Source organism: Oncorhynchus masou, unplaced genomic scaffold (genome assembly GCF_036934945.1).
Source record: "Oncorhynchus masou masou isolate Uvic2021 unplaced genomic scaffold, UVic_Omas_1.1 unplaced_scaffold_617, whole genome shotgun sequence".
Taxonomy (NCBI): domain Eukaryota; kingdom Metazoa; phylum Chordata; class Actinopteri; order Salmoniformes; family Salmonidae; genus Oncorhynchus; species Oncorhynchus masou.
Genome location: NW_027012598.1, coordinates 13,790 through 40,144, shown reverse-complemented (window position 1 = coordinate 40,144; position 26,355 = coordinate 13,790). Strand labels below are relative to the sequence as shown.

General features: G+C 47.6%; 1 protein-coding gene across 1 annotated transcript in view; it reads left to right on the top strand.

Moving 5' to 3' along the window:
• Positions 1–497: 497 nt before the first annotated feature.
• LOC135536429 (protein phosphatase 1 regulatory subunit 14B-like) overlaps positions 498–26,355 on the top strand; it is a gene marked incomplete at its 3' end in the record, with an annotated part of 34,391 nt that continues 8,533 nt past the window's right edge. The window contains exon 1 of the mRNA XM_064962766.1: positions 498–731. Coding sequence (XP_064818838.1) covers positions 498–731 — 234 coding nt within the window. The remainder of the gene's footprint in view (positions 732–26,355) is intronic.

Here is a 26,355-nt window from a genome sequence, read left to right as displayed (position 1 = left end):
CAGTAGTGGTAGTGACTGGTTACAGTAGTGGTAGTGACTGGTTATAGTAGTGGTAGTGACTACAGTAGTAATGGTATTGACTGGTTATAGTAATGGTAGTGACTACAGTAGTAATGGTAGTGACTGGTTATAGTAGTTATAGTTATGGTTGTTTCTCCACCATGTACAGTAGGCTTTTATCTGACCATGTCATTAGATCAGGAAAAACTCCAGGACTCAGTAAAGATGTACGAATTTTGACACTCAACTTTTGAACCTGTGGTGCCACCTTCTGTAAAGAGCAGGGTTTCGTTTCATCCCAGCACTAATCACATAATCTGACAGAGAGGAACGGTCTTCAGGTCCGTTGATGGAATTCTGCTGGCCCCCTCGGCTGTACTCCACTGGACGCGCTGCGCTTTAAATAGCAGGTGTTTAAAAACTGTTCATGCTCAGCCTGTCACTACTGTAGGTCTGCCTGCTGCGTCCCTCTCTTTAACCCAGTCAAAACACACGCGATGTCAGCCGCCAGCACCGAGACGAGCGCCCAGTTGCCCGCGTCCGCCAGCCGGGTGTTCTTCCAGCCGCCGGCCGGGGTTGGGTGCGCTGGTTCCGGCCCCATTCCGCGGGATGACCCGGTCCAGAGGAAGCAGGGAAAAGTGACGGTGAAGTACGACAGGAAGGAGCTGCGGAAGAGACTGATACTGGAGGAGTGGATCATTGAACAACTCAGCGATCTGTACGACTGTGAGGTGAGGAGAGGAGGTTTTATTGGCGCTTTGGTTCGGTTATTCTTGGAGGATTCGGGATGAATCATTAATTGCCAAGATAATCAGTGTTTAAAATGTTATCTTTAGAGTTTGGAGCGTGTTTTGGTATGTTTGCAGTGGTGGTGCGTAATGCCCGGGGAAGGGGACATGGAGGTGGTTTGGTTAACTGTGTAAATCCGCGTGTCACTCCGGTCTATTGTCCCCTCTCTCCCCTGGGCAGGCAGCTTCCCAAGAGAGGGTCGCACCGAACAGATGAACCACTGGGCAGAAACGGTTTGAATCAACGTTTCCACGTTATTTCAACCAAATATGTTATCAATGTTAGGGCATTTCGTAATTTTTCCACCGAACTTTTAACCTAAATCCAATGACATTGTGACATTTGTTGAGTTCACGTTGAATTCACGTTAGTTGACAACCCAACCAAATGTAGACATTCAACTGAAGTCTGTGCCCAGTGGGGAATGACTGTTTGAGGTCGTAAAACACACCACACAACTGCGCTATAAGCACTCTTTTTGTAGCCGAGTCCCATCTCCTTTAACTGCTGCGTTCACAGTCGGCTCTAGAGGGCTGATTTGTTCATAGGCCTACAGACAGACAAACATTGTCTGACACTATTTTTTCTTTCCACGAAAGGCATTAAATAATCTGCGCCCTTTACCAGAATACACAATCTGTTTCATTAATTCATAATGTCGACCCGTGTAGCTTGTGTTTTCTATTGATTCAGAATAATGCTTGAAGGAAAGGGAAAGTGCTGTCTAGATGATGATTGGTTGTCTGGTATGTGAGCCCATTCATGTTACCATCTGCCTGTGATGTGTCGAGTCGGGAATATTCTTAACCCTTCTGATCACAGGTAAGTCTGTGTCTTTCCCTGAGAGATGGTATCGACCGAAACATTGGAATGCGCTCTGCGGTGGTCGGTACATAATTTAACATTTGAAGAGCTGAGAGCTTCTCCACAGTGCTGGGTGATCTATATCATGCAGGATGCTGCTGGAGAGGAGAGGAGAGGACAGAGCAGTGGGTTAACCAATGAGATGAGGACAGAGCAGTGGGTTAACCTATGACAGGAGGAGGAGAGGGCAGTGGGTTAACCAATGACAGGAGGAGGGGGAGGGCAGTGGGTTAACCAATGACAGGAGGAGGGGAGGGCAGTGGGTTAACCAATGACAGGAGGAGGGGAGGGCAGTGGGATAACCAATGAGATGAGGACAGAGCAGTGGGTTAACCAATGACAGGAGGAGGGGAGGGCAGTGGGTTAACCAATGAGATGAGGACAGAGCAGTGGGTTAACCAATGAGACGAGGACAGAGCAGTGGGTTAACCAATGAGGTGAGGAGAGCAGGGCAGTGGGCTAACCAATGAGATGAGGAGAGCAGGGCAGTGGGTTAACCAATGAGGTGAGGAGAGCAGGGCAGTGGGTTAACCAATGAGGTGAGGAGAGCAGGGCAGTGGGCTAACCAATGAGACGAGGAGAGCAGGGCAGTGGGCTAACCAATGAGATGAGGAGAGCAGGGCAGTGGGCTAACCAATGAGACGAGGAGAGCAGGGCAGTGGGTTAACCAATGAGATGAGGAGAGCAGGGCAGTGCAGTGGGCTAACCAATGAGATGAGGAGAGCAGTGCAGTGGGCTAACCAATGAGATGAGGAGAGCAGGGCAGTGGGCTAACCAATGAGATGAGGAGAGCAGGGCAGTGGGCTAACCAATGAGACGAGGAGAGCAGGGCAGTGGGTTAACCAATGAGATGAGGAGAGCAGGGCAGTGCAGTGGGCTAACCAATGAGATGAGGAGGGCAGTGCAGTGGGCTAACCAATGAGATGAGGAGAGCAGGGCAGTGCAGTGGGCTAACCAATGAGATGAGGAGAGCAGGGCAGTGGGCTAACCAATGAGATGAGGAGAGCAGGGCAGTGGGCTAACCAATGAGATGAGGAGAGCAGGGCAGTGGGCTAACCAATGAGACGAGTAGAGCAGGGCAGTGGGCTAACCAATGAGACGAGGAGAGGGCCGGGCTCCAGAGGTACAGACCCTGCACAGACTGATAGGAACTGTGTTTAATGTATCCACTAGCGGTTCTGAGGGGGAGGTAGTAGTCACTACTAATTTCTGCTATCGTTCTTTTTTTACATATATTAATCATGTAACTTGCCCCTCTAACAGTACAACTGGCCCCAGCTTGGTCCCTCTAACAGTACAACTGGCCCCTCTAACAGTACAACTGGCCCCTCTAACAGTACAACTGGCCCCTCTAACAGTACAACTGGCCCCAGCTTGGCCCCTCTAACAGTACAACTGGCCCCAGCCTGGCCCCTCTAACAGTACAACTGGCCCCTCTAACAGTACAACTGGCCCCTCTAACAGTACAACTGGCCCCAGCCTGGCCCCTCTAACAGTACAACTGGCCCCTCTAACAGTACAACTGGCCCCAGCTTGGCCCCTCTAACAGTACAACTGGCCCCAGCCTGGCCCCTCTAACAGTACAACTGGCCCCAGCCTGGCCCCTCTAACAGTACAACTGGCCACAGCCTGGCCCCTCTAACAGTACAACTGGCCCCAGCCTGGCCCCTCTAACAGTACAACTGGCCCCAGCCTGGCCCCTCTAACAGTACAACTGGCCCCAGCCTGGCCCATCTAACAGTACAACTGGCCCCAGCTTGGCCCCTCTAACAGTACAACTGGCCCCAGCCTGGCCCCTCTAACAGTACAACTGGCCCCAGCCTGGCCCCTCTAACAGTACAACTGGCCCCAGCTTGGTCCATCTAACAGTACAACTGGCCCCAGCCTGGCCCCTCTAACAGTACAACTGGCCCCAGCCTGGCCCCTCTAACAGTACAACTGGCCCCAGCCTGGCCCCTCTAACAGTACAACTGGCCACAGCCTGGCCCCTCTAACAGTACAACTGGCCCCAGCTTGGCCCCTCTAACAGTACAACTGGCCCCTCTAACAGTACAACTGGCCACAGCCTGGCCCATCTAACAGTACAACTGGCCCCAGCCTGGCCCCTCTAACAGTACAACTGGCCCCAGCTTGGCCCATCTAACAGTACAACTGGCCCCTCTAACAGTACAACTGGCCACAGCTTGGCCCCTCTAACAGTACAACTGGCCCATCTAACAGTACAACTGGCCCCTCTAACAGTACAACTGGCCCATCTAACAATACAACTGGCCACAGCTTGGCCCATCTAACAGTACAACTGGCCCCTCTAACAGTACAACTGGCCACAGCTTGGCCCATCTAACAATACAACTGGCCACAGCTTGGCCCCTCTAACAGTACAACTGGCCACAGCTTGGCCCATCTAACAGTACAACTGGCCCCTCTATCAGTACAACTGGCCACAGCTTGGCCCCTCTAACAGTACAACTGGCCCCAGCCTGGCCCACCTAACAGTACAACTGGCCCATCTAACAGTACAACTGGCCCCAGCCTGGCCCATCTAACAGTACAACTGGCCCCTCTAACAGTACAACTGGCCCCAGCCTGGCCCCTCTAACAGTACAACTGGCCCCAGCTTGGTCCCTCTAACAGTACAACTGGCCCCTCTAACAGTACAACTGGCCCCTCTAACAGTACAACTGGCCCCAGCCTGGCCCCTCTAACAGTACAACTGGCCCCAGCTTGGCCCCTCTAACAGTACAACTGGCCCCAGCCTGGCCCCTCTAACAGTACAACTGGCCCCTCTAACAGTACAACTGGCCCCTCTAACAGTACAACTGGCCCCAGCTTGGTCCCTCTAACAGTACAACTGGCCCCTCTAACAGTACAACTGGCCCCTCTAACAGTACAACTGGCCCCAGCCTGGCCCCTCTAACAGTACAACTGGCCCCTCTAACAGTACAACTGGCCACAGCTTGGCCCCTCTAACAGTACAACTGGCCACAGCTTGGCCCATCTAACAGTACAACTGGCCCATCTAACAGTACAACTGGCCCCTCTAACAGTACAACTGGCCCCTCTAACAGTACAACTGGCCCATCTAACAGTACAACTGGCCACAGCTTGGCCCATCTAACAATACAACTGGCCACAGCTTGGCCCCTCTAACAGTACAACTGGCCCCTCTAACAGTACAACTGGCCACAGCTTGGCCCATCTAACAGTACAACTGGCCCCTCTATCAGTACAACTGGCCACAGCTTGGCCCCTCTAACAGTACAACTGGCCCCTCTAACAGTACAACTGGCCACAGCTTGGTCCATCTAACAGTACAACTGGCCACAGCTTGGCCCATCTAACAGTACAACTGGCCCCAGCCTGGCCCATCTAACAGTACAACTGGCCCCTCTAACAGTACAACTGGCCACAGCTTGGCCCATCTAACAGTACAACTGGCCCCTCTAACAGTACAACTGGCCCCTCTAACAGTACAACTGGCCACAGCTTGGTCCATCTAACAGTACAACTGGCCCCAGCTTGGCCCATCTAACAGTACAACTGGCCCTCTAACAGTACAACTGGCCCCTCTAACAGTACAACTGGCCACAGCTTGCCCCCCCCCATGTTGAAATGGTCTAGAACTGCCACTGGTTGTATCCCAAAGCATTGGTCTCTCATCCCTGGCAACAATGTGACGAACATGTTCTCTATTGAAACATCTCCCTGATACCTGCATGATGAAGACTGAGCACTTCTGAACTGACAGTTCTAATGGTCTGTAACCAAGTAGCTGGTTATCCCTGGTCTGTAACCATGTCAGTCCTTCCTCGCCTTAGCTGGTTATCCCTGGTCTGTAGCCATGCCAGTCCTTCCTCGCCTTAGCTGGTTATCCCTGGTCTGTAGCCATGCCAGTCCCCCTGGCCTTAGCTGGTTATCCCTGGTCTGTAGCCATGCCAGTCCCCCTGGCCTTAGCTGGTTATCCCTGGTCTGTAGCCATGTCAGTCCTTCCTGGCTGTAGCTGGTTATCCCTGGTCTGTAGCCAAGCCAGTCCTTCCTCGCCTTAGCTGGTTATCCCTGGTCTGTAGCCATGCCAGTCCTTCCTTGCCTTAGCTGGTTATCCCTGGTCTGTAGCCATGCCAGTCCTTCCTCGCCTTAGCTGGTTATCCCTGGTCTGTAGCCATGCCAGTCCCCCCTGGCCTTAGCTGGTTATCCCTGGTCTGTAGCCATGTCAGTCCTTCCTCGCCTTAGCTGGTTATCCCTGGTCTGTAGCCATGCCAGTCCTTCCTCGCCTTAGCTGGTTATCCCTGGTCTGTAGCCATGCCAGTCCTTCCTGGCTGTAGCTGGTTATCCCTGGTCTGTAACCAAGCCAGTCCTTCCTCGCCTTAGCTGGCTATCCCTGGTCTGTAGCCATGCCAGTCCTTCCTCGCCTTAGCTGGTTATCCCTGGTCTGTAGCCATGCCAGTCCTTCCTCGCCTTAGCTGGTTATCCCTGGTCTGTATCCATGCCAGTCCCTCCTGGCTGTAGCTGGTTATCCCTGGTCTGTAACCAAGCCAGTCCTTCCTCGCCTTAGCTGGTTATCCCTGGTCTGTAGACATGTCAGTCCTTCCTCGCCTTAGCTGGTTATCCCTGGTCTGTAGCCATGCCAGTCCCCCTGGCTGTAGCTGGTTATCCCTGGTCTGTAGCCATGCCAGTCCCCCTGGCCTTAGCTGGTTATCCCTGGTCTGTAGCCATGTCAGTCCTTCCTCGCCTTAGCTGGTTATCCCTGGTCTGTAGCCAAGCCAGTCCTTCCTCGCCTTAGCTGGTTATCCCTGGTCTGTAGCCATGCCAGTCCCTCCTGGCTGTAGCTGGTTATCCCTGGTCTGTAGCCATGCCAGTCCCTCCTGGCTGTAGCTGGTTATCCCTGGTCTGTAACCATGCCAGTCCCTCCTGGCCGTAGCTGGTTATCCCTGGTCTGTAGCCATGCCAGTTCCTCCTGGCTGTAGCTGGTTATCCCTGGTCTGTAACCATGCCAGTCCCTCCTGGCCTTAGCTGGTTATCCCTGGTCTGTAACCAAGCCAGTCCCTCCTGGCTGTAGCTGGTTATCCCTGGTCTGTAGCCATGCCAGTCCTTCCTTGCCTTAGCTGGTTATCCCTGGTCTGTAGCCATGCCAGTCCTTCCTCGCCTTAGCTGGTTATCCCTGGTCTGTAGCCATGCCAGTCCTTCCTCGCCTTAGCTGGTTATCCCTGGTCTGTAGCCATGCCATTCCCTCCTGGCTGTAGCTGGTTATCCCTGGTCTGTAGCCATGCCAGTCCCTCCTGGCCTTAGCTGGTTATCCCTGGTCTGTAGCCATGCCAGTCCTTCCTGGCTGTAGCTGGTTATCCCTGGTCTGTAGCCATGCCAGTCCCTCCTGGCCTTAGCTGGTTATCCCTGGTCTGTAACCATGCCAGTCCTTCCTCGCCTTAGCTGGTTATCCCTGGTCTGTAACCATGCCAGTCCTTCCTCGCCTTAGCTGGTTATCCCTGGTCTGTAACCATGCCAGTCCCTCCTGGCCGTAGCTGGTTATCCCTGGTCTGTAGCCATGCCAGTCCCTCCTGGCTGTAGCTGGTTATCCCTGGTCTGTAGCCATGCCAGTCCCTCCTGGCTGTAGCTGGTTATCCCTGGTCTGTAGCCATGCCAGTCCTTCCTGGCTGTAGCTGGTTATCCCTGGTCTGTAACCATGCCAGTCCTTCCTGGCTGTAGCTGGTTATCCCTGGTCTGTAACCATGCCAGTCCCTCCTGGCTGTAGCTGGTTATCCCTGGTCTGTAACCATGCCAGTCCCTCCTGGCTGTAGCTGGTTATCCCTGGTCTGTAGCCATGCCAGTCCCTCCTGGCTGTAGCTGGTTATCCCTGGTCTGTAGCCATGCCATTCCCTCCTGGCCGTAGCTGGTTATCCCTGGTCTGTAGCCATGCCAGTCCCTCCTGGCTGTAGCTGGTTATCCCTGGTCTGTAGCCATGCCAGTCCTTCCTGGCTGTAGCTGGTTATCCCTGGTCTGTAACCAAGCCAGTCCCTCCTGGCTGTAGCTGGTTATCCCTGGTCTGTAGCCATGCCAGTCCCTCCTGGCTGTAGCTGGTTATCCCTGGTCTGTAGCCATGCCAGTCCCTCCTGGCTGTAGCTGGTTATCCCTGGTCTGTAGCCATGCCAGTCCTTCCTCGCCTTAGCTGGTTATCCCTGGTCTGTAGCCATGCCAGTCCCTCCTGGCTGTAGCTGGTTATCCCTGGTCTGTAACCATGCCAGTCCCTCCTGGCTGTAGCTGGTTATCCCTGGTCTTCAGTTGCAGCCTTCATTGAGTCGTTCTGTACTGCAACCGTTAAGGGACTAACAAATACCTCTCCCTCTCCTCTCTCATACCTCTCCCTCTCCTCTCTCATACCTCCCTCTCCTCTCTCATACCTCTCCCTCTCCTCTCTCATAGCTCTTCCTCTCCTCTATCATACCTCTCCCTCTCCTCTCTCATACCTCTCCTCTCCTCTCTCATACCTCTCCCTCTCCTCTCCCTCTCCTCTCTCATACCTCTCCCTCTCCTCTCTTATACCTCTCCCTCTCCTCTCTCATACCTCTCCCTCTCCTCTCTCTTACCCCTCTCTCTCTCTGTATATTGTCTCTCTCTGGGCATAGTATTACATAATAAGTGATGAATTTATCTCCTGTCTCTTGTGGGACTCTGCTTTTTTCAGGAAACACAGAGGGGAAGAGAGAGAGAGCGATCCCCCCAACATTACTCCTCTCTAGCTCAGTGTTGTCTGTCTGTGTGGAGCTCAGACCCTGTTCTCGATGGTCTGTGTGTTCAGTAGCCTGCTGTGTTGAGCTGTGTGTGTGTTCAGTAGCCTGCTGTGTTGAGCTGTGTGTGTGTTCAGTAGCCTACTGTGTTGAGCTGTGTGTGTGTTCAGTAGACTACTGTGTTGAGCTGTGTGTGTGTTCAGTAGCCTGCTGTGTTGAGCTGTGTGTGTGTTCAGTAGCCTACTGTGTTGAGCTGTGTGTGTGTTCAGTAGACTACTGTGTTGAGCTGTGTGTGTGTTCAGTAGCCTACTGTGTTGAGCTGTGTGTGTGTTCAGTGCCGAGGTTAAGGTTAGGAGTCCAGCCTACTTCTAGAAAAGAGTCTGTATGGTTGAGAAGACAGGTTTTATGGTGATGGATCTATATGGCTGAGAGAGAGTCAGTCTGATGTTGGCGTTAGTACTGCTCAAGCCTTTCCTCTCTTTGTCACACACACACACACACACACACACACACACACACACACACACACACACACACACACACACACACACACACACACACACACACACACACACACACACACACACACACACACGGAGGGAGACAATGCGATCTGGGTCATTGTGTTTGGACCAAGTGGACCCAGTGGCCTACAGGCATCCTACATCATCATGGTTCATAACAACACCTGTCTGTCTGTCTGTCTGTCTGTCTGTCTGTCTGTCTGACAGTCTCTCTCTGTCTGTCTGTCTGACAGTCTTTCTGTGTCTGTCTGTCTGACTGTCTGTCTGTCTGTCTGTCTCTGTCTGTCTGTCTATCAGAATGGAGCTATTGTCTGTCTGTCTGTCTGTCACAATGGAGCTATTGTGATTCCCTTTCTGTCTGTCTGTCAGTCTGTCTGTCAGTCTGTCTGACTGACAGTCTGTCTGACTCTGTCTCTGTCTGTCTGACAGTCTGTCTGACAGTCTCTGTCTGTCTATCTGTCTGTCTGACTGTCTGTTTGTCTGACAGTCTCTGTCTGTCTGTTTGTCTGTTAGTATTATTAGTACTATGTACTACCTTAGTATATCTCTGTCTGTGTCTGTCTGTCACAATGGAGCTATTGTGATTCCCTTTCTGTCTGTCTGACAGTCTGTCTATCTGTCTGTCTCTCTCTCTGTCTGACAGTCTTTCTGTGTCTGTCTGTCTGACAGTCTGTCTGTTTTTCTGACTGTCTGTCTGACTGTCTGTCTGTCTGTCACAATGGAGCTATTGTGATTCCCTTTGTCTTTCTGTCTGTCTCTATCTGTCTGTCTGTCTGTCTGTCTGTCTGTCTGTCTGTCTGTCTGTCTGTCTGTCTGTCTGTCTGTCTGAATGGAGCTATTGTGATTGTCTGTCTGTCTGTCGGTCTGTCTGTCTGTCTGTCTGTCTGTCAGAATGGAGCTATTGTGATTCCCTTTCTGTCTGTCTGTCTGTCTGACAGTCTGTCAGTCTGTCTGTCTGTCACTTGGCAACATTGACCTTGCCCTTCATGCCACTACAGAATATTGAATTTGAGAGAGGAGAGGGCGGGGAGAGGGCTGGTTGATCGGCAGGGCGATGAGGAATTGAAAAACTGTATTGTTGAATGAGATGGAGCAACAGGAGTGGCTAGTAAATCTGACTGACTTACTGCAAATTGAGAAATGATGTGACTAAACTCAACAAAACGAAGAAGAAACTGTAAAAGATGGCATATTAATTTGATGTTGGCAATTATTTTAATGTATTCAATTTTAATATTATGTCATTGGCAAGGTGGGCAAACTTATGCAGGAAATGCCAACAACGAACCGTGAGCCATCGTACTGACAATTTAGATTACAAATAATAATAATAATAATGAAAAAATAATTGTATGTTTTGAATTTGGGTCTTATTATCAATTTCTTTCAACCAATCAGTGAATTGTGTCAGTGCATGTTGAGTGCCCTTCTCTATAAGCATGCTGAGAGTCTGTTATTAATTTGTTTACAGAGAAATAGCATTGTATTTGGTCAAACAAAATACAAAATTTGTTTTCCAACAGTTTTCTGTCGGATGACTTTGGCTTCCCACCAGACCTGAGGACTTTCCTCTCGGCTCAGATTAAAGATATGACAGATAGGATTGGCTATAGAGTCAGCTACCATCCTCAGTAGGAGTGGCTATAGAGTCAGCTACCATCCTCAGTAGGAGTGGCTATAGAGTCAGCTACCATCCTCAGTAGGAGTGGCTATAGAGTCAGCTACCATCCTCAGTAGGAGTGGCTATAGAGTCAGCTACCATCCTCAGTAGGAGTGGCTATAGAGTCAGCCACCATCCTCAGTAGGAGTGGCTATAGAGTCAGTAGGAGGGGCTATAGAGTCAGCCACCATCCTCAGTAGGAGTGGCTATAGAGTCAGTAGGAGGGGCTATAGAGTCAGCCACCATCCTCAGTAGGAGTGGCTATAGAGTCAGTAGGAGGGGCTATAGAGTCAGTAGGAGGGGCTATAGAGTCAGTAGGAGGGGCTATAGAGTCAGTAGGAGGGGCTATAGAGTCAGTAGGAGTGGCCATAGAGTCAGCCACCATCCTCAGTAGGAGTGGCTATAGAGTCAGCTACCATCCTCAGTAGGAGTGGCTATAGAGTCAGTAGGAGGGGCTATAGAGTCAGCTACCATCCTCAGTAGGAGTGGCTATAGAGTCAGTAGGAGGGGCTATAGAGTCAGCTACCATCCTCAGTAGGAGTGGCTATAGAGTCAGTAGGAGGGGCTATAGAGTCAGTAGGAGTGGCTATAGAGTCAGCTACCATCCTCAGTAGGAGTGGCTATAGAGTCAGCTACCATCCTCAGTAGGAGTGGCTATAGAGTCAGCTACCATCCTCAGTAGGAGGGGCTATAGAGTCAGCTACCATCCTCAGTAGGAGGGGCTATAGAGTCAGCTACCATCCTCAGTAGGAGTGGCTATAGAGTCAGATACCATCCTCAGTAGGAGTGGCTATAGAGTCAGCTACCATCCTCAGTAGGAGTGGCTATAGAGTCAGCTACCATCCTCAGTAGGAGTGGCTATAGAGTCAGATACCATCCTCAGTAGGAGGGGCTATAGAGTCAGCTACCATCCTCAGTAGGAGGGGCTATAGAGTCAGCTACCATCCTCAGTAGGAGTGGCTATAGAGTCAGCTACCATCCTCAGTAGGAGTGGCTATAGAGTCAGCTACCATCCTCAGTAGGAGTGGCTATAGAGTCAGTAGGAGGGGCTATAGAGTCAGCTACCATCCTCAGTAGGAGTGGCTATAGAGTCAGTAGGAGGGGCTATAGAGTCAGCTACCATCCTCAGTAGGAGTGGCTATAGAGTCAGCTACCATCCTCAGTAGGAGTGGCTATAGAGTCAGCTACCATCCTCAGTAGGAGGGGCTATAGAGTCAGCTACCATCCTCAGTAGGAGTGGCTATAGAGTCAGCTACCATCCTCAGTAGGAGGGGCTGTAGAGTCAGTTACCATCCTCAGTAGGAGGGGCTATAGAGTCAGCTACCATCCTCAGTAGGAGTGGCTATAGAGTCAGTAGGAGGGGCTATAGAGTCAGTTACCATCCTCAGTAGGAGTGGCTATAGAGTCAGCTACCATCCTCAGTAGGAGGGGCTGTAGAGTCAGTTACCATCCTCAGTAGGAGGGGCTATAGAGTCAGCTACCATCCTCAGTAGGAGTGGCTATAGAGTCAGTAGGAGGGGCTATAGAGTCAGCTACCATCCTCAGTAGGAGGGGCTATAGAGTCAGCTACCATCCTCAGTAGGAGGGGCTGTAGAGTCAGTTACCATCCTCAGTAGGAGTGGCTATAGAGTCAGCTACCATCCTCAGTAGGAGGGGCTATAGAGTCAGCTACCATCCTCAGTAGGAGTGGCTATAGAGTCAGCTACCATCCTCAGTAGGAGTGGCTATAGAGTCAGCTACCATCCTCAGTAGGAGTGGCTATAGAGTCAGCTACCATCCTCAGTAGGAGTGACTATAGAGTCAGTAGGAGGGGCTATAGAGTCAGTAGGAGGGGCTATAGAGTCAGTAGGAGGGGCTATAGAGTCAGCTACCATCCTCAGTAGGAGTGGCTATAGAGTCAGCTACCATCCTCAGTAGGAGTGGCTATAGAGTCAGTAGGAGGGGCTATAGAGTCAGCTACCATCCTCAGTAGGAGTGGCTATAGAGTCAGTAGGAGGGGCTATAGAGTCAGCTACCATCCTCAGTAGGAGTGGCTATAGAGTCAGTAGGAGTGGCTATAGAGTCAGTAGGAGTGGCTATAGAGTCAGCTACCATCCTCAGTAGGAGTGGCTATAGAGTCAGCTACCATCCTCAGTAGGAGTGGCTATAGAGTCAGCTACCATCCTCAGTAGGAGTGGCTATAGAGTCAGCTACCATCCTCAGTAGGAGTGGCTATAGAGTCAGCTACCATCCTCAGTAGGAGGGGCTATAGAGTCAGCTACCATCCTCAGTAGGAGTGGCTATAGAGTCAGATACCATCCTCAGTAGGAGTGGCTATAGAGTCAGCTACCATCCTCAGTAGGAGTGGCTATAGAGTCAGCCACCCTCCTCAGTAGGAGGGGCTATAGACTCAGCTACCATCCTCAGTAGGAGTGGCTATAGAGTCAGCTACCATCCTCAGTAGGAGTGGCTATAGAGTCAGCTACCATCCTCAGTAGGAGTGGCTATAGAGTCAGCTACCATCCTCAGTAGGAGTGGCTATAGAGTCAGTAGGAGGGGCTATAGAGTCAGCTACCATCCTCAGTAGGAGTGGCTATAGAGTCAGTAGGAGGGGCTATAGAGTCAGCTACCATCCTCAGTAGGAGTGACTATAGAGTCAGCTACCATCCTCAGTAGGAGTGGCTATAGAGTCAGCTACCATCCTCAGTAGGAGGGGCTGTAGAGTCAGTTACCATCCTCAGTAGGAGGGGCTATAGAGTCAGCTACCATCCTCAGTAGGAGTGGCTATAGAGTCAGCTACCATCCTCAGTAGGAGGGGCTGTAGAGTCAGTTACCATCCTCAGTAGGAGGGGCTATAGAGTCAGCTACCATCCTCAGTAGGAGTGGCTATAGAGTCAGTAGGAGGGGCTATAGAGTCAGTTACCATCCTCAGTAGGAGTGGCTATAGAGTCAGCTACCATCCTCAGTAGGAGGGGCTGTAGAGTCAGTTACCATCCTCAGTAGGAGGGGCTATAGAGTCAGCTACCATCCTCAGTAGGAGTGGCTATAGAGTCAGTAGGAGGGGCTATAGAGTCAGCTACCATCCTCAGTAGGAGGGGCTATAGAGTCAGCTACCATCCTCAGTAGGAGGGGCTGTAGAGTCAGTTACCATCCTCAGTAGGAGTGGCTATAGAGTCAGCTACCATCCTCAGTAGGAGGGGCTATAGAGTCAGCTACCATCCTCAGTAGGAGTGACTATAGAGTCAGCTACCATCCTCAGTAGGAGGGGCTATAGAGTCAGTAGGAGGGGCTATAGAGTCAGCTACCATCCTCAGTAGGAGGGGCTGTAGAGTCAGTTACCATCCTCAGTAGGAGGGGCTATAGAGTCAGCTACCATCCTCAGTAGGAGTGACTATAGAGTCAGTTACCATCCTCAGTAGGAGGGGCTATAGAGTCAGTAGGAGGGGCTATAGAGTCAGCTACCATCCTCAGTAGGAGGGGCTGTAGAGTCAGTTACCATCCTCAGTAGGAGGGGCTATAGAGTCAGCTACCATCCTCAGTAGGAGTGGCTATAGAGTCAGCTACCATCCTCAGTAGGAGGGGCTATAGAGTCAGTAGGAGTGGCTATAGAGTCAGCTACCATCCTCAGTAGGAGTGGCTATAGAGTCAGTAGGAGGGGCTATAGAGTCAGCTACCATCCTCAGTAGGAGTGGCTATAGAGTCAGCTACCATCCTCAGTAGGAGTGGCTATAGAGTCAGCTACCATCCTCAGTAGGAGTGGCTATAGAGTCAGCTACCATCCTCAGTAGGAGGGGCTATAGAGTCAGCTACCATCCTCAGTAGGAGTGGCTATAGAGTCAGCTACCATCCTCAGTAGGAGGGGCTATAGAGTCAGCTACCATCCTCAGTAGGAGGGGCTATAGAGTCAGCTACCATCCTCAGTAGGAGTGGCTATAGAGTCAGCTACCATCCTCAGTAGGAGGGGCTATAGAGTCAGCTACCATCCTCAGTAGGAGGGGCTATAGAGTCAGCTACCATCCTCAGTAGGAGTGGCTATAGAGTCAGCTACCATCCTCAGTAGGAGGGGCTATAGAGTCAGTAGGAGTGGCTATAGAGTCAGCTACCATCCTCAGTAGGAGGGGCTATAGAGTCAGCTACCATCCTCAGTAGGAGTGGCTATAGAGTCAGCTACCATCCTCAGTAGGAGGGGCTATAGAGTCAGTAGGAGTGGCTATAGAGTCAGCTACCATCCTCAGTAGGAGTGGCTATAGAGTCAGCTACCATCCTCAGTAGGAGGGGCTATAGAGTCAGTAGGAGTGGCTATAGAGTCAGCTACCATCCTCAGTAGGAGTGGGTATAGTGTCAGCTACCATCCTCAGTAGGACTGGCCATAGAGTCAGCTAACATCCTCAGTAGGAGGGGCTGTAGAGTCAGTTACCATCCTCAGTAGGAGTGGCTACAGAGTCAGCTACCATCCTCAGTAGGAGGGGCTGTAGAGTCAGCTACCATCCTCAGTAGGAGGGGCTGTAGAGTCAGTTACCATCCTCAGTAGGAGTGGCTATAGAGTCAGCTACCATCCTCAGTAGGAGGGGCTATAGAGTCAGCTACCATCCTCAGTAGGAGTGGCTATAGAGTCAGCTACCATCCTCAGTAGGAGGGGCTATAGAGTCAGCTACCATCCTCAGTAGGAGGGGCTATAGAGTCAGCTACCATCCTCAGTAGGAGGGGCTATAGAGTCAGCTACCATCCTCAGTAGGAGTGGCTATAGAGTCAGCTACCATCCTCAGTAGGAGGGGCTATAGAGTCAGCTACCATCCTCAGTAGGAGGGGCTATAGAGTCAGCTACCATCCTCAGTAGGAGGGGCTATAGAGTCAGCTACCATCCTCAGTAGGAGTGGCTATAGAGTCAGCTACCATCCTCAGTAGGAGGGGCTCTAGAGTCAGCTACCATCCTCAGTAGGAGTGGCTATAGAGTCAGCTACCATCCTCAGTAGCTTTCCATCAAGTTGTCAAGGCCAGGAGTTTTGTCATTATTGATGGATAACAATCATTTTCCCACCTCTCCCACACTAACTTTACTCAGAGGGTTTTCTTAAATGGAAGCTTCTCTAATGTCAAACAAATTAAATCAAATTTACAGTGAAATGCTTACTTACAAGCCCTTATTAACCAATTATGATTTACTAAATAAACTAAACTAAAGTAAAAAATTAACACAAATAGCAATAACGAGGCTATATACAGGGGTACCGGTACAGAGTCAATGTGGAGCCTATATACAGGGGGTACCAGTACAGAGTCAATGTGGAGCCTATATACAGGGGGTACCGGTACAGAGTCAATGTGGAGCCTATATACAGGGGTGTCGGTACAGATCTGGTTAGTCGAGGTAATTGAGGTGGGAGTGGGAGAGGCAGAGTGGGATTTAGTGTCCCGCTCCTCTAGCCTTTTGCTCAGTGCGGATGTTGCCTGTAATCCTTCTGTTTGGGATATGTAAATACGGTCACTGTGGGGATGACGGCGTCGATGTTCTTATTGATGAAGCCAGTGACTGAGGTGGTGTACTCCTCAACGCCATTGGATGAATCTCGGAACATATTCTAGTCTGTGCAAAACAGTCCTGTAGCGTAGCATCCACGTCATCTGACCTCTTCCGAATTGAGCGAGCCACTGGTACTTCCTGCTTTAGTTTTTTCTTGTAAGCAAGAATGAGGATGTCACGTAGAGTAGGCCAGAAGGCTAAACTGGATAACCTAACCTCTATCAAAATAAAAAAGATGGCGGAACCGCAAAAGTTCTTCTGTGCAAAGGTGTTTATTTACAAGTGATTCCGGAACAAAAAACAACAGTACTGCCATCAACGTCTACCTTATGGGACAGCTTAAAAACAATGCTGCCCCATCCACAGCTTAATCCAAAACTGCCTCTCCATGATTGAAAGAGAGGCTCCTTTTGTAGGGCTAGCCCCTCCCCTCAGAACAATTAACCCTAATTAATTAATCAATTAACAATACAAACCTACATTTTCCATGAACTAAACATACTAAAGGATATACATTGCAACACGGTTTTAAACAATATCACAACATAACATTTACAACATTACATCACTACTGACAATATCTTTCAATATGCCCATATGCATTAATGAGCCATTTGGGACAGGCACTATAAAGCCAACCCAATTCCCTTAGCTCGGGTCCTTTCCAGCATACCCGGAAGCTACAGAGATGGCGAGAGAGGAACAGAACAAACAAACAATGCGCTCATCCACAACATTGATAAGTATAATAATTATTGTATCTCTCAAATATGAACATTGACAAGTGTGAAATGTATGCACCAAGACAGAAGTTAATTTGTGTGTCGACCCACATTGTTAACTTATCTTATTATGGCGCAGGGAGGAGTGATGAATATGTGTGTGCGTTAAAGAACCAAATGCTGCCCGCGGCCAGTGACGGACTTCTACGTCACAGAGGAGGATAGATTTATGGTCAGATTTGCCAAATGGAGAGTGGGGGATGTGTCTCTGTGTGTGGAGTAAAGGGGGTCTAGATTTTTCCCCTCTGTTTGCACGTGACATGCTGGTAGAAGTTAGGTAAAATAGATTAAAGTTTGCCTGCATTAAAGTCCCCAGCCAATAGGAGGACCTTATACAGCGTCATTGAGTGGCCTTATGATACACAGAAGACCTAGCCAATCCGTGTCGTCGTTCAGCCACTACTAGGTGAGAAATAAGATATTACAGTTTTTAATATCCCGTTGGTAGGATAGTCTCGAACGGAGATCATCCAGTTTATTCTCCAGTGATTGCATGCTGTCCGATATAACGGCTAGTAGAGGCGGGTTACCCACTCGCCGACGATGCACCCTGATCTCTGCCCCTGTACTTCTGTCTTTTCTCCACGCGAATGATGGGGATTTGGGCCTGTTCTTCGGATAGCAGTATATCCTTCTCATCGGACTTATTAAAGGAAAATATTTGTCCAGTTCGAGGTGAGTAATCACTGTTCTGATATCCAGAAGCTCTTTTCGGTCGTAAGAGAGGGTAGCAGCAACATTATCGGTAGGGTTATGCATTACGGTTAGCAGTGTGGTTAGGGATAGGCATGAGGTTAGCAGTGTGGTTTGGGTTAGGCATGAGGTTAGCAGTGTGGTTAGGGTTTGGTATTTTTTTTAAATGTTCATTTTATTATGTTCCCCTCACCCTACCACCTCTCCCCTAATTACAGTAACCTAATGAACAACAACACTTAGGCTTCTACTTCCAGCTTATACATATTATACAGTCTGGTTTTCAGAGCTTGACTATAAGTCCTAGCTTCTATCTCTCTCTGTCTGTGTCTCCTATGACCTTGTCTCCTCCCCCTCTCTTCCCCTTCCTCTGTTCGAACCAGATCCACACTATCATGTGAAGCTCAATGTTAGACAAACGGAGAACAGATCATTCATTAACATGAAGCTGATGCGTTGGTCAATATGTTATACAGTACTGTGAAGACTGTCCTCTACTGTGGCTACAGTCTGTTGATTGAACACTGAATCCACTATGTCCTTGAAGGTTTGGGAAAAGCCAACTGACATTTACTCCTGAAGTGTTGAACTGCTGTAATTTGACCCTACTGGTTATCTATGTTTGACCATCTTGAAGAACGATCTGGCCTAAATGGCAATGCCTTCTATAATCTCTACTGGTACAGCCAGCAGAGGACTGGTCACCCCTCAGAGCCTCGTTCCTCTCTACCCAGTACAGCCAGTAGAGGACTGGTCACCCCTCAGAGCCTGGTTCCTCTCTACCCAGTACAGCCAGTAGTGGACTGGTTACCCCTCAGAGCCTGGTTCCTCTCTACCCAGTACAGCCAGTAGAGGACAGGTCACCCCTCAGAGCCTGGTTCCTCTGGGGCTGAGACGCTACCAGTATGACGATATTTGTTAGTATCGTGGCAAGGAAACAAAACACGAAGTGGATGTAACTTCTTTAGGAAAACAGCCCTGATGTTGAAAACAAACATTATGTTGTTATCCAGAGTCTCATGTATGTATTTTCCAAGCTGTAGCACATTATATTATAACACACAGCAGGATTTTAGAGTTTGGTCTGCTTCGTGTTTTAATTTTGTCACAATTCTGGTCCCATCCCAGCCCCAGTTCCTCCCGGTTCCTGTCTTTCTAGGGAGGTTTCCTAGCCACTGTTGATGCTTTATAAAATATATTTGATTGGGAGCTCGATTTCCTGGTCTGGTCTGTGCTTCATTCGGTCCTGGTTGGAGTGTTTTGTTAATGTATGTGATCTGTCTCTGTGATCGATTGAACAGGTCTGATCTGTGCTTCATTCGGTCCTGGTTGGAGTGTTGTGTTAATGTATGTGATCTGTCTCTGTGATCGATTGAACAGGTCTGGTCTGTGCTTCATTCGGTCCTGGTTGGAGTGTTTTGTTAATGTATGTGATATGTCTCTGTGATTGATTGAACAGGTCTGGTCTGTTGACCTTTTTATAGAATGAATGTACAGAAGTCAATTCTGGTTTCATTTGACCTCAAAGGCGACCTTGAATTAAAGTAACACTGGACAACAGCCATGTTGTCCAACGAAGTCTCAGAAGACATTGTTATTATATTATTGGTCTTCACTAAGCCAAGAGACCTGCGTATTCCCATGGTTCCATCTGTCAGTATCTGTCAGTGGTATCACAGTATAGGCTAAATTATTACTATGGACATAGGCTACATTATTACCATGGACATAGGCTACATTATTACCATGGACATAGGCTACATTATTACCATGGACATAGGCTACATTATTACCATGGACAGACAGGCTACATTATTACCATGGACAGACAGGCTACATTATTACCATGGACAGACAGGCTACATTATTACCATGGACAGACAGGCTACATTATTACAATGGACAGACAGGCTACATTATTACCATGGACAGACAGGCTACATTATTACCATGGACAGACAGGCTACATTATTATCATGGACAGACAGGCTACATTATTACCATGGACAGACAGGCTACATTATTACCATGGACAGACAGGCTACATTATTACCATGGACAGACAGGCTACATTATTACCATGGACAGACAGGCTACATTATTACCATGGACAGACAGGCCACATTATTACCATGGACAGACAGGCCACATTATTACCATGGACAGACAGGCTACATTATTACCATGGACAGACAGGCTACATTATTACCATGGACAGACAGGCTACATTATTACCATGGACAGACAGGCTACATTATTACCATGGACAGACAGGCTACATTATTACCATGGACAGATGCTACATTATTACCATGGACAGACAGGCTACATTATTACCATGGACAGACAGGCTACATTATTACCATGGACAGACAGGCTACATTATTACCATGGACAGACAGGCTACATTATTACCATGGACAGACAGGCTACATTATTACCATGGACATATGCTACATTATTACCATGGACAGACAGGCTACATTATTACCATGGACAGAAAGGCAACATTATTACCATGGACAGAAAGGCTACATTATTACCATGGACAGACAGGCTACATTATTACCATGGACATAGGCTACATTATTACCATGGACAGACAGGCTACATTATTACCATGGACATAGGCTACATTATTACCATGGACATAGGCTACATTATTACCATGGACATAGGCTACATTATTACCATGGACATAGGCTACATTATTACCATGGACAGACATGCTACATTATTACCATGGACGTAGGCTACATTATTACCATGGACAGACATAGGCTACATTATTACCATGGACATAGGCTACATTATTACCATGGACAGACAGGCTACATTATTACCATGGACATAGGCTACATTATTACCATGGACAGACATGATACATTATTACCATGGACAGATAGGCTACATTATTACCATGGACAGACAGGCTACATTATTACCATGGACAGACAGGCTACATTATTACCATGGACAGACAGGCTACATTATTACCATGGACAGACAGGCTGCATTATTACCATGGACAGACAGGCTACATTATTACAATGGACAGACAGGCTACATTATTACCATGGACAGACAGGCTACATTATTACAATGGACAGACATGCTACATTATTACCATAGACATAGGCTACATTATTACCATGGACAGACAGGCTACATTATTACCATGGACAGACAGGCTACATTATTATCATGGACAGACAGGCTACATTATTACCATGGACAGACAGGCTGCATTATTACCATGGACAGACAGGCTACATTATTACAATGGACAGACAGGCTACATTATTACCATGGACAGACAGGCTACATTATTACAATGGACAGACATGCTACATTATTACTATGGACAGACAGGCTACATTATTACCATGGACAGACGGGCTACATTATTACCATGGGCAGACGGGCTACATTATTACCATGGACATAGGCTACATTATTACCATGGACAGACGGGCTACATTATTACCATGGACAGACGGGCTACATTATTACTATGGACATAGGCTACATTATTACTATGGACATAGGCTACATTATTACCATGGACAGACAGGCTACATTATTACCATGGACAGACAGGCTACATTATTACCATGGACAGACATGCTACATTATTACCATGGACAGACATGACTACATTATTACCATGGACAGACAGGCTACATTATTACCATGGACAGACAGGCTACATTATTACCATGGACAGACAGGCTACATTATTACCATGGACAGACAGGCTACATTATTACCATGGACAGACAGGCTACATTATTACCATGGACATAGGCTACATTATTACCATGGACAGACAGGCTACATTATTACCATGGACAGACAGGCTACATTATTACCATGGACAGACAGTCTACATTATTACCATGGACATAGGCTACATTATTACCATGGACAGACAGGCTACATTATTACCATGGACGTAGGCTACATTATTACCATGGACAGACATAGGCTACATTATTACCATGGACAGACAGGCTACATTATTACCATGGACAGACAGGCTACATTATTACCATGGACATAGGCTACATTATTACCATGGACAGACATGCTACATTATTACCATGGACAGACAGGCTACATTATTACCATGGACAGACAGGCTACATTATTACCATGGACATAGGCTACATTATTACCATGGACAGACATGCTACATTATTACCATGGACAGACAGGCTACATTATTACCATGGACAGACAGGCTACATTATTACCATGGACAGACAGGCTACATTATTACCAAGGACAGACAGGCTACATTATTACCATGGACAGACATGCTACATTATTACCATGGACAGACAGGCTACATTATTATCATGGACAGACAGGCTACATTATTACCATGGACAGACAGGCTACATTATTACCATGGACAGACATGCTGCATTATTACCATGGACAGACAGGCTACATTATTACAATGGACAGACAGGCTACATTATTACCATGGACAGACAGGCTACATTATTACAATGGACAGACATGCTACATTATTACTATGGACAGACAGGCTACATTATTATCATGGACAGACAGGCTACGTTATTACCATGGACAGACATGCTACATTATTACCATGGACAGACAGGCTACATTATTACCATGGACAGACAGGCTACATTATTACCATGGACAGACATGCTGCATTATTACCATGGACAGACAGGCTACATTATTACAATGGACAGACAGGCTACATTATTACCATGGACAGACAGGCTACATTATTACAATGGACAGACATGCTACATTATTACTATGGACAGACAGGCTACATTATTATCATGGACAGACAGGCTACATTATTACCATGGACAGACGGGCTACATTATTACTATGGACATAGGCTACATTATTACCAATGACTGACAGGCTACATTATTACCATGGACAGACAGGCTACATTATTACCAAGTACAGACAGGCTACATTATTACCAAGTACAGACAGGCTACATTATTACCATGGACAGACAGGCTACATTATTACCATGGACAGACAGGCTACATTATTACCATGGACAGACAGGCTACATTATTACCATGGACAGACAGGCTACATTATTATCATGGACAGACAGGCTACATTATTACTATGGACATAGGCTACATTATTACCATGGACAGACAGGCTACATTATTACCAAGGACCATCAGGCTACATTATTACCATGGACAGACATGCTACATTATTACTATGGACAGACAGGCTACATTATTATCATGGACAGACAGGCTACATTATTACCATGGACAGACGGGCTACATTATTACTATGGACATAGGCTACATTATTACCAATGACTGACAGGCTACATTATTACCATGGACAGACAGGCTACATTATTACCAAGTACAGACAGGCTACATTATTACCAAGTACAGACAGGCTACATTATTACCATGGACAGACAGGCTACATTATTACCATGGACAGACAGGCTACATTATTAATATGGACAGACAGGCTACATTATTATCATGGACAGACAGGCTACGTTATTACCATGGACAGACATGCTACATTATTACCATGGACAGACAGGCTACATTATTACCATGGACAGACAGGCTACATTATTACCATGGACAGACATGCTGCATTATTACCATGGACAGACAGGCTACATTATTACAATGGACAGACAGGCTACATTATTACCATGGACAGACAGGCTACATTATTACAATGGACAGACATGCTACATTATTACTATGGACAGACAGGCTACATTATTATCATGGACAGACAGGCTACATTATTACCATGGACAGACGGGCTACATTATTACTATGGACATAGGCTACATTATTACCAATGACTGACAGGCTACATTATTACCATGGACAGACAGGCTACATTATTACCAAGTACAGACAGGCTACATTATTACCAAGTACAGACAGTCTACATTATTACCATGGACAGACAGGCTACATTATTACCATGGACAGACAGGCTACATTATTACCATGGACAGACAGGCTACATTATTACCATGGACAGACAGGCTACATTATTATCATGGACAGACAGGCTACATTATTACTATGGACATAGGCTACATTATTACCATGGACAGACAGGCTACATTATTACCAAGGACCATCAGGCTACATTATTACCATGGACAGACAGGCTACATTATTACCATGGACATAGGCTACATTATTACCATGGACAGACAGGCTACATTATTACCATGGACAGACAGGCTACATTATTACCATGGACATAGGCTACATTATTACCATGGACAGACAGGCTACATTATTACCATGGACAGACAGGCTACATTATTACCATGGACAGACAGGCTACATTATTACCATGGACAGACAGGCTACATTATTACCATGGACATAGGCTACAATATTACCATGGACAGACAGGCTACATTATTACCAAGGACAGACAGGCTACATTATTACCATGGACAGACAGGCTACATTATTACCATGGACAGACAGGCTACATTATTACCAAGGACAGACAGGCTACATTATTACCAAGGACAGACAGGCTACATTATTACCATGGACAGACAGGCTACATTATTACCATTGACAGACAGGCTACATTATTACCAAGGACAGACAGGCTACATTATTACCAAGGACAGACAGGCTACATTATTACCAAGGACAGACAGGCTACATTATTACCATGGACAGACAGGCTACATTATTACCATGGACAGACAGGCTACATTATTACCATGGACAGACAGGCTACATTATTACCATGGACATAGGCTACATTATTAGCATGGACAGACAGGCTACATTATTACCAAGGACAGACAGGCTACATTATTACCATGGACAGACAGGCTACATTATTACCAAGGACAGACAGGCTACATTATTACCATGGACAGACAGGCTACATTATTACCATGGACAGACAGGCTACATTATTACCAAGGACAGACAGGCTACATTATTACCAAGGACAGACAGGCTACATTATTACCAAGGACAGACAGGCTACATTATTACCAAGGACAGACAGGCTACATTATTACCAAGGACAGACAGGCTACATTATTACCATGGACAGACAGGCCACATATTAACACATTATTAGTAATGCACTAATGATTACCCGGAGTTCTAGGTCAGACTAACCAGCAAACACATGTAGACGACCAGCCATCATATGTCCGTCCATCATTGAACAGATTGTCATTGATCATTAGGCCCTGCAGGCTCCTCAGACTGACTGACTGACAGGTCAGGCCTGAGGGGAACGAGCTCATCGAAACACCATAAATGATAACGGCTGTTTAAACAACTGACCCTGATTTTTTTTTTTTAAATCCCCCCTTTACCCCCGTAGCTAAGTAAAGGGTTTTTCTCCTGAGCTGAGGGGGGAAGGGTTTTATAGGTATTTTTTTCTCCTCGTCTTCCTCTGTGTGATTTATTTACTAGCCGCTGTAGAAAACAAACCACGTTTCCAGTTTTCATTTTCACATCATACCGTATAAAAATAGTAATGACAGCTGTGATGGAAACAGGACGTTTCTGGTACAATTTTTCTAAATGTTGACAGATAATTTGTTCATTCAACATTGGTGGGATCTTTTTGTGTCGGTAAAATTAAGGGGGAAAATGGCGGTCAAAACACTTTTTTTATGCACAAATATTAACCTAAAAACCATCATAAACTTGGATTCACGCCTAGATACACTACTTTGCCCAAAGTATGTGGACACCCCTTCAAATTAGTGGATTCGGCTATTTCGTTGCTGACGTGTGCATAAAAATCAAGCGCACCGCCATGCGATCTCCATAGACAAACGTTGGCAGTAGAATGACCCGTACTGAAGAGCTCCGTGACTTTCAACATGGCATCGTCACAGGATGCACACCTTTCCAACAAGTCGGCTCGTCAAATTTGCTCAAGCTTTCCCCGGTCGACTGTCGAGTGCTCATTTTGTGAAGCGGAAAGCCGCTAATCTGTCCCCAATTATAGATGGATGATACTGCTAGATGCTGACTGGAATAGATTCACAACATACACCGATAAGTGTGTGCATTACAACACACAGCCCAGTGCCAGATATCTGACTTAAAACAAGGAGAAAAGGTCAGAGGTTGTTTAGACCCTTCTCTCTCTCTCGCCCTCTCTCACCCTCCCTCTCTGTCTCGCGTTCTCTCTCTCTCCCTTTCTCTCTCTCCTCTCTCCTCAAATTTTCCTATTCCTCCCCAGAGACCAGGAAGATACAACCCTTTATAGAGACATCACTAGAGAGAATGTGTATTGTCAGGCCAGCTAGGACCCTTTATAGAGACATCACTAGAGAGAATGTGTATTGTCAGGCCAGCTAGGACCCTTTATAGAGACATCACTAGAGAGAGACCTGCCAGTCAGGCCAGCCAGTCAATATGCAGCTTGTTTAAGACTTCTGAATGGGTTATAAACATTAACATCATTATTTTATGGGTTTTAAACATTAACACCATTATTTTAAAGACACACAGCCTTCTTTCTGTTCTTAGCTGTTAGCTGTGTCTTCATTCCACAATTCACTGTATCCCTTCACTGTTTTTTTTAAGCCTGTTCAGTGTGATTCACTTAGCTGGTTCTTCATTCCACAGCTCACCGTGTCCCTTCCTCCATCTAAGGAGCTCTACAGCTACAGGATGTATTTAGGGAATATAGAGGGAGGGGAGGGAGAGGGAGAGGAGGCAGAGGAGAGGAGTGGAGAGGGAGAAGGAGAGGAGCGAGATGAGAAGAGAGGGAGGGAGAGGGAGAGCTTCTCTCTGTTCTCCTC